This window comes from Rhea americana, unplaced genomic scaffold, assembly GCF_003343005.1.
Source record: "Rhea americana isolate MKP2758 unplaced genomic scaffold, rheAme1 scaffold_720, whole genome shotgun sequence".
NCBI lineage: Eukaryota > Metazoa > Chordata > Aves > Rheiformes > Rheidae > Rhea > Rhea americana.
This window is the reverse complement of record NW_028186891.1, coordinates 5359-14710: the sequence shown is the minus strand read 5'-3', so window position 1 is coordinate 14710 and position 9352 is coordinate 5359. Positions and strand designations below refer to the sequence as shown.

The 9352-nt window shown below is 63.3% G+C and overlaps 1 protein-coding gene across 1 annotated transcript in view; it reads right to left on the bottom strand.

Moving 5' to 3' along the window:
* The window catches only part of LOC146586060 (complement C4-like), an 18669-nt gene that overhangs the window by 4427 nt on the left and 4890 nt on the right, over window positions 1-9352 (bottom strand). The window contains exons 7-21 of the mRNA XM_085321898.1: window positions 9180-9347; window positions 8140-8215; window positions 6801-6957; window positions 5674-5787; window positions 4864-5014; window positions 4197-4363; window positions 3287-3463; window positions 3091-3150; window positions 2506-2599; window positions 2227-2395; window positions 1789-1816; window positions 1157-1348; window positions 990-1064; window positions 442-544; window positions 144-233 (exon numbers count right to left, since the gene is read on the bottom strand). Coding sequence (XP_085178024.1) covers window positions 144-233; window positions 442-544; window positions 990-1064; window positions 1157-1348; window positions 1789-1816; window positions 2227-2395; window positions 2506-2599; window positions 3091-3150; window positions 3287-3463; window positions 4197-4363; window positions 4864-5014; window positions 5674-5787; window positions 6801-6957; window positions 8140-8215; window positions 9180-9347 — 1821 coding nt within the window. The remainder of the gene's footprint in view (window positions 1-143; window positions 234-441; window positions 545-989; window positions 1065-1156; window positions 1349-1788; window positions 1817-2226; window positions 2396-2505; window positions 2600-3090; window positions 3151-3286; window positions 3464-4196; window positions 4364-4863; window positions 5015-5673; window positions 5788-6800; window positions 6958-8139; window positions 8216-9179; window positions 9348-9352) is intronic.

The window sequence follows — 9352 nt, the reverse complement described above, 5'->3', positions numbered from 1 at the left end:
CCTGGGTCCCTCTCCAGCCACCGGGGTCCCTTGGACACCTGGGTCCCTCCCTGGATGCCTGGGCCCCTTGGTGGGGGGGGCAGCTTGGGCAGATGGGCTCCCCCTCTTCCCACCTCCCCCCTCCCCGGACGCCTGGGCCCCACCTTCGGCGCACTCGCAGACGCCGGGGGAGCAGAGCGTTGCGAGGAAGTTGCTCCTTTGGGGGGCGCTGTAGAAGACGGTGCAGCGGCGCTCTGGAGGGGGCGGAGCCACGTGGGGAGGGGTCAAGGGGCGTGGCCTCACCCAGCCACGCCCCCCCGAGACCCACAGCCATCTCCTCCGCCCACCTGGGATCGGCCCCACCCACTCTTAGGCTCCGCCCTAATCAGGTCCTACCTCCTTCCCCCTTTGTTGGTCCCACCTTGTTAGGCCCCGCCCACTGGCGAGTCCCCACCCACCCACCTGGCTCATAGTAGTCGAAGATGGTGGCGGCTGCYGGCTGCAGCAGCCCCACGGCCACGTCCTGCGTCGCCCCAAAGGTTAAGCAATCCCGTTGTGGGGGCACCTGGGGACATGGGGGAACATGAGGGACATGGAGGGAAATGGAGGACCCAGGGACATGGGGGGACATGGGGACATGAAAGACATGGAGGAACATGAGGGACATGGAGAAACATCAAGGACATGGAGGGACATCAAGGACATGGAGGGACATGGAGGGACATGGGGGGACATGGAGGGACATGGAGGGACATGGGACATCGGGGACATGGAGGGACATGGGGGAGCATGGGGAGACTTGGGGGGACATTTGACTCCTGGGGTCACCACGTGAAGATCCCTCCCAATCTTCTCCCCCTAACCACCTTCTGCCCCGCATTGCCCTGCCCCAAATTCCCCACCATATTACCCCCGTCCTTCCCTCCAAAATGCCCCGTGGCCTGTTGTCCCCGTAGGTCCACCACGCCACCACCCCACCTCGTGTCCCCCCAACTGTGCTGCCACCCCACCTCATCGAAGTAGAGCACCAGGTGCCTCCCGTCCAGCTCGTAGTGGCTGATGTACCGGTCCACCACGTCCTGCAGCTGGGTGGGGCAGGAGGCGTGGGGCTGGGGACCCATCTGCGGACCCTCCTTGGCCCRTCTTGTCCTCCCTCCTCCCCACGGCACCAGCCCACCTTGTCCAGGTCTTCGCGGTGGGGCCGGAAGCCGCTCAGAAGGGAGATGTCCACCACCGCCATGCCCGCAAGCAGCGTCCCCGCCTGCCGCCTGCCCGGCCCAGCCCGGCCCGGCCCATCAGCTGGGCGGAGCCGGAAGTCCCGCCCACCCTGGGGGCGGGGCCGAGCAGGATGTCCCACCTGCTCCCCTCCCTTCCAGGTGGAAATGGGGAAGGGGGAAGTCCCGCCCACAACACCCAGGCCAGTAGGAAGCCCCGCCCCCTTTATGGGCAGAAACAGGAAGACCTGCCCACAAAACCACTGGAAAACAGGAAGCCCCGCCCCCCTCATGGGATAAATGGGAAGCCCCTCCCACAATCACTGGGAAAACAGGAAGCCCCGCCCCCTTTATGGGCAGAAACAGGAAGACCTGCCCACAAAACCACTGGAAAACAGGAAGCCCCGCCCCCTTCATAGGATAAATGGGAAGCCCCTCCCACAATCACTGGGAAAACAGGAAGTCCCACCCCCTTTATGGGGATAAACAGGAAGTCCCTCCCACAAAACCCTAGGAATAGCAGAAGCTCCGCCCCCCTACTCAGGGGCTAAACAGGAAATCCTGCCCTCATAACCCCCAAAGCAGGAAGTCCCACCGCCATGATGGGGCCTGGGCAGGAAGTCCTGCCCACAATACCCCACAAACAGGAAGCTCCACCCCCTTTATGGGGGCTAAACAGGAAGTCCTGCCCCCAAGCTGTGTGAATACCTGAAGCTCCACCCCCCCACCCAGGGGCTGAATGGGAAGCTCCTCCCACCCCTGAATGGCATGAACTGCAAAGCTCGCCCTGATTGGTGGGTGAAACAGGAAGCCCCACCCCACAGAAACAGGGAGCACAGGAAGTCCCGCCCACTTCCCTCTACCGGGGGGAGGGGCAACAGGACACTTCACCCTCACAGAAATGGGAAGTCCCGCCCTGGTTGGGGGAGAAGTGACAGGAAGTCCCGCCCCCAGGGGGTGGGGCTGGGCAGCAGTGACAGGAAGTCCCGCCCCAGGGAAGGGGGCAGAGGTGACAGGAAGTCCCGCCCCTCACCAGATGCAGACGTGGAAGGCCACCTGGCGGCTCCGCAGCTCCGGGGTCACCAGGGCCCGCCGCCGCCGCTGCTGAAGCTCCGCCCCCTCTGGAGGCTCCGCCCCCTCCTCTGGCCCCGCCCCTTCAGCGTGCTCTGCCTCCTCGTAGTCCTCCTCGTAGTCCTCCTCCTCTGGGGGGGAGAAAGGGGCCTTTTTAAGCAGGGYGGGGTAGGGGGTGTGGCCTGCCCTGGCCACGCCCCCTGTCATGCAGGAAGGGGCCCGGTGGTGGGCGGAGCCTCACCCTCATAGTCGATTGGGCCACCGAGGGTGACTTCGAGGCCCAGCTCCTGGCAGGTCCCGTTGGCTGGAGACATCACCCGGTATTGCCGCAGCACCTGTGGGCCCAGGCGTCCGGGAGAGGGGGCCCAGGCGTCCAGGAGGGGACCCAGGTGACCAAGGGGACCCAGGTGTCCAGGGGGACCCAGGTGTCCGGGGAAGGACCCAGGTGTCCAGGGAGGGACCCAGGCGTCCAGGAGGGACCCAGGCATCTGGGAGGGGCCCAGGCATCCAGGAGGGACCACCCATCCGGGGGGACACAGGTGTTGGGGAGGGACCCAGGTGTCCGGGGAAGGACCCAGGTGTCCAGGGAGGGACCCAGGTGTCCAGGGAGGGACCCAGGCGTCCAGGAGGGACCCAGGCATCCAGGAGGGACCACCCATCCGGGGGGATGCAGGTGTTGGGGAGGGACCCAGGTGTCCAGGAAGGACCCTGGTGTCCGAGAGGAACCCAGGTGTCCGGGAGGGGACCCCGATGGCTGGAAATGTGGTCCCGGATGTCCAGGCTCGCCCCACCATTGAAGGACCCAGATGTCTGGGTGGTCACTCACAGTAAGGGTCCCCTGGCCTTCACCCTCCATCTGCACCGTCACGGGGCTGCCCAGGGGCACCTGGGGACACAAGGGGACATGGGGAGAACAGCAGTGACCGAAGGACCCACAGATCCACCTGGGGACCCCCAGGTCCTTCCATGTCCCCGTATGTCCATGTCTCCCCGCCATGTCCCTCCCCTTGTCCCTGTCCCACCTCCAGATTCTTCTCGACGTGCTCCAGCCCCTTCCGCAGGGTCACCCGAGTTCCCCCGGCTACCCCATGTCCCCCGGGACCCCGTGGCCATGAGAAGGTGACGTCAAAGCCGAGCTGCTCCGTGTGCAGCGAGTTCAGCCACAGCTCGGTCAGCGCCTCCAGTGCCACCACTGTGTCCTGCGGGAATCAGGCGGCAAGGTGGACCGAGGCACCCCACCACTCCCAGGGAGCCAGGTGTCCGACCCAGGGGACCCACATGTCCGTGGCATCCCACCATCGTGGTGATCCTTGTGTTTGAGGGACTCTGGCATGCAGGGTGCCCTGTCACCCTATGGACAGAGGTGCCCAAGGGACCCGGGTGTCTGGGGCACCCCTCATTCCAGGGACCCACGTGTCCTGGCACCTTCGCTCTGGGGATCCTGACATCCAAGGGACTCAGATGTCCAGACCACCCACCACCCTGGGACCTCAGGCATCTAAATGACCCAGGTGTCCGAGGGACCTAGGAGGCCAGGTTTTCCACCACCCTGGGGTCCTAGGTGTCTGAAGATCCTAGGCATCCAAGGCACCCAGATGTCCAAGGGACCCAAGTACCTGGGTTACCCAACACCCTGGGGTTCCAGGTGTCTGAGGGACCCAGGCATCCTGGCACCTCCACCCTTGGGTTCTAGGTGTCTGAAGGTCCCAGGCATCCAAGACACCCAGATGTCCAAGGGACCCAGGTGTCTGAGGTACTCAAGTATCCTGGTCGCCCACTGCCCCGGGGTCCCTGGCATCCAAAGGACCCAAGTGTCCTGGGCATTCCCACCCTGGACACCCAAGCATCCGAGGGACCTAGGCATTCAGGTTGCTCCCCACCCCACCCCACCCCGAGGTTGCAGCTGTCTGAGGGGTCCAGGCGTCCAGTCACCTGGGTGGAGTGGAAGCCACCACCATAGTTGCTCTGCTCGCGAAGCCACCGGGCTGCTCGCAGGGCCCCAGCCACGTCATTGAGCCGCAGCAGCGCCAGCAGCCCATAGCCCGTGGCCTCCACCGTCTCGGCCGCTCCTCCAGCTGGCCAGAACTGTGCCGAGCCATCTGTGGGACCCAGGTGTCCGGGTGCATCCCACCACCCCAGGAACCCAGATGTCCATGGCACCCGCCAACCCCAGGGATTCRGGTATCCAGGAAGCAACCAACCCATGGAGGACCCAGATGTCCAGGGCACTTCCTAACCCTGAGGGACTCAGTCCTCCGGGTGCACCCGAYCACCCTGGGATGGGGGCTTCCAGGGCACCCACTGACCTCCGGGGACCCAGATGTCCAGGAAACCATTGACCCTTGGGGGACCTGGGTTTCTAGGGGACCTGGGTTTCTGGGGCACCCATCACCCCCCAGGAACCCAGGTGTCCCCCACTACCATGGCAAGGATCCAGGTGTCTGGGTGCCTCCTCCCCAGGGACCCAAGTTGGAGTTTGATGGGACCCAAGTGTTCGAGTTCCTCCTCCCCAGTGACTCAGGTGCCTGGGTGCGATGGGACCCAGCAGTCCAGGCGTCCCATCCCCATCCCCACAGAGGGGCCCAGGTGTCCGGCTCACTGTGGGCGCTCCGTGCGAGGTGCAGCAGGGGCTTGGTGGATCCCGGGGTGTCGCTCAGGGCCAGGGCGTAGGAGCCGATGGCAGCCGCGTAGGGCCCCGCTGCCTCCATGCGGCCCCGCAGGAAGCCTGTGGCCCGCGCCAGTGCTGCGTCCTGCGCCACGGACATGCGCATGGGCCCCGGCACACATGGGCCAGACATGGACGTTGGACATGGGCACAGGATGGGGGAAATGGGACATGGGACATGGACAGGGGACATGGACATGGGCACAGGATGGGGAACATGGGACATAGGTCATGAGACATGGGAAATGGACGTGGACATAGGACATGGGTTATGAGATATGGGACGTGGACACAGGATATGGGACATGCACATGGATACAAGACATGGGATGTAGACATGGGACATGGACATGGGACATAGGTTATGAGATATGGGACATGGACACTGGACTTGGACATAGGACATGGGATGTAGACATGGATATGGGGCATGGGACATAGGATATGTGACATGGGATGTGGATGGGGCATAGAGTTGGATATGGGACATGGGTTATAAGGGACATGGACATGAGACATAGGACGTGGGATGTGGACATGGGACATGAGATATGGGACATKGACACAGGAGATGGGATATGGATATGGGAGATGGGACAYGAGWCATGGGGACATGGACACGGRCCTGGGACCCAGACTGGGACATGAGAGATGGGACACGGGGCTGACATGGCAACACGTGTGTCCCCACAGGGTGCACAAGGGAAGACAGGAGGACCTGGGGTGACCCGAGGTGACACCCACCAGGAGCTTCCTCTGCTCGGCGTGTTCGGGGCCGTGCACGTCGCGGGCCTGGTGCAGGGCCACGGCCACGAAAGCCGTGAGCGACACGGCCGCCTCTGCGCCCGCCGCGCCGCCCTGCGGGCACACACGCGTGCTTGCACCCGTGGGCGCCTGCACCCACCTCGCACCTGCCTCGGTGCACAGGGCCACCTGCGGCTCACACGCTTGCGTGCGTGGGGTCTCAGCGTGGCCTTGCACAGGGGTTTTGCACRAGGGTCTTGCACAAGGGTCTCACATGGGGATGTTGCACGGGGTGGGGTTGTGCAGGGATGTTGCACAGGGTCCTCGCAGAGGGATGTTGCACAGGGATTTTGCACGGGGATGTTGCACGGGGGTTTTGCAAAGGGATGTTGCACAAGGGAGTTGCATGGGSATGTTGCATGGGGATGTTGCACAGGGGTTTTGCAAAGGGATGTTGCATGGGGTTTTACACAGGGATGTTGCACGGGGATGTTGCACAGGGTCTTTGAACAAGGATGTTGCACAGGGGTTTTGCACAGGGATGTTGCACGGGAATGTTGCACAGGGGTTTTGCATGGGGATGTTGCAYAGGGGTTTTRCACAAGGATGTTGCACAAGGGAGTTGCATGGGGATGTTGCACAGAGTCTTTGAAYGGGGATGTTGYRCGGGGGTTTTGCAYRGGGRTKTTGCACAAGGGAGTTGCACRGGAATGTTGCACAGGGATTTTGCATGGGGAGGTTGCACGGGGGTTTTGCACAGGGATGTTGCACAAGGGAGTTGCATGGGAATGTTGCATAGGAGTTTTGCACGGGGATGTTGCACAGGGTCCTCGCACAGGGATGCTGCACGGGGGTTTTGCACAGGGGTGTTGCACAAAGGAGTTGCCCAGGAATGTTGCACAGGGTCCTTGCACAGGGATGCTGCACGGGGGTTTTGCACAGGGATGTTGCACAAGGGAGTTGCACGGGAATGCTGCATAGGGGTTTTTGCACGGGGATATTGCACAGGGGAGTTGCATGGAGGTTTTGCACGGGGCTGTTGCACGAGGGTTTTGCACAGGGATGGCGTGCGAGGGGCAGGGCGCGCGCACTGGGGTGGTCGTGTGTGTCCCCCCCACACCCCGAACCTGCATGCGGCGGTGGACGATGGGCTGGGGGTCGCGGAAGGCGCCGGGAGGCGCCTGCTGCCGCAGCAGCCACCGAGTGGTGGCCCGCAGCCCGGCCTCGTCCACCTGCTGCCAGCGCCGCAGCCCCGCCAGCACCCGCAGCACCAGCGCCGACAGCCTGCGGGCACCCGCGGGCACCCACGTGCACCCGCACGCCACCGACACGGCACCCGCGTGCACCCACATGGCACCGACACGACGGCCGTGTGCACCCACGGGCACCCGCATACCCGCATGGCACCGACACGACACCCGCGGGCACCCATGTGCACCCACACGCCACCGACACAGCACCCACGTGCACCCACGGGCACCCGCATGCACCCACATCGCAGCAACACAACAGCCGTGTGCACCCACGGGCACCCGCATATCCACATGGCACCGACATGACACCCGCATGCACCCATGTGCACCCATTTGCACCCACATGCACCCAGACACCACCAACACGGCACCCGTGTGCACCCACRTGCACCCACATGCCACCAATATGGCACCCACATACACCCACGTGCAACCACGTGTAGCCACATGCCACCAACACGGCACCCACATGCACCCACATACCACCAACATGCACCCACGTGGCATCCACACGGCACCCGTGTGCACCCACAGGGACATGCCGTCCACACGGCAGTGAGGTGCCACCCACATGGACATGTCGTGGACAYGACACGTCACCAACGCGGATGTGGTCCCACCAGGTCACCGAGGTCAATGCGAGCACGGAGACATGACAGACACGGACACAGACACRGACATGGACACGGGCATCTCATCAGGGAAGGGGAAACATGGGTGTCCCCMTGTCCCCCATGTCCSTCCATGTCTTCCATGACCCCYATGTCCCTCATGTTCCCCCATGTCCTCCTATGTCCATGTCCTCCCATGTCCTCATGTCCCCCATGTCCATGACCCTACATGTCCCCTATGTCTCTCATGTCCTCCATGTCCCTCCATGTCCTCCATGACCCCCATGTTCCCCCATGTCCTCCCATGTCCMTGTCGTCCCGTGTCCTCATGTCCCCCATGTCCATGACCCTCCATGTCCCCTCATGCCCTCATGTCCTCCCATATCCATGTCCCTCCATGTCCCCCATGTCTCTCATGACCCCCATGTCCCTCATGTTCCCCCATGTCCTCCCATGTCCATGTCCCTCCATGTCCCCCATGTCTCTCATGTCCCCCATGTCCCTCCATGTCCTCCATGACCCCCATGTCCCTCATGTCCCCCCATATCCCCCATGTCCCCCCACGTCCCTCCATGTCCCCGTGTCCCCCCATGTCCCCTCACCAGGTGCTGCTGGGCCGGTGCAGCCAGCCCCCATAGGAGCCATCGTCCTTGCGGAAGCTCTGGATGCGCTCATAGCCTGCCGGGGCCAACGGGGACACACGGACGGGGTGGGGGGGGGGCATGGGGTCAGGGGACACACGGACCGTGGGGCGCTGCCCATTCCTCCCCAGGAGAGCCGTGCACACCTGCTGTGCATGCTGGCAGAGCATTGCACACCTGTGCACATGCTTGCCAAGCATTGCACACCCATGCAGAGCACTGCACACCCATGCATGCTCTTGCCGAGCCTTGCATGCCCTTGCTGAGCCTTGCACACCCATGCATGCCCTTGCAGAGCTTTGCATGTCTTTGCAGAGCATTGCACACCCTTACAGAGCATTGCACACCCATGTAAAGCATTGCACACCAATGCACACCCATGCAGAGCATTGCACAGCCCTTCATACCCTTGCAGAACATTGCACACCCCATGCACACCCTTGTTGAGCATTGCACATGCATGCAGAGCATTGCACACCCCTGCGTGCCCTTGCAGAGCATTGCACACCCATGCACACCCTTGCAGAGCACTGCACATCCATGTAGAGCATTGCACACCCCTGCACACCCTTGCAGAGCATTGCACACTCATGCACACCCTTGCAGAGCATTGCACATGCATGCAGAGCATTGCAGACCCCTGCACACCCTTGCAGAGCATTGCATGCCCATGCACACCCTTGCAGAGCATTGCACATGCATGCAGAGCATTGCACACCACTGCATGCCCTTGCAGAGTATTGCACACCCATGCACACCTTTGCAGAGCATTACACATTCATGTAGAGCATTGCACACCCTTGCAGAGCACTGCATGCTCATGCACACCCTTGCAGAGCATTGCACACGCATGCAGAGCATTGCACATCCACGTAGAGCATTGCACCATGCATGCCCTTGCAGAGCATTGCACACCCCTGCACAGCATAGCACACCCATGCACGCCCGCGCAGAGCATTGCACGCGCCCGGCAGCCCCCCCCGCCCAACGTGGGTGCTCACCCTTCTGCAGCGCCCGCAGGCCCCGCTCGCGGCGCCCCGGCGGCAGCCGGGCCCAGCCCTCGCTCTCGTCCAGGTAGCGCAGGGCGGCGGCGGCCGGCGCCAGCACCATCATGGTCTGCTCGCCGCAGCCCCGCGGCACCCGCAGCAGCGCCCCGGCCGCCCCCGCGCCCAGC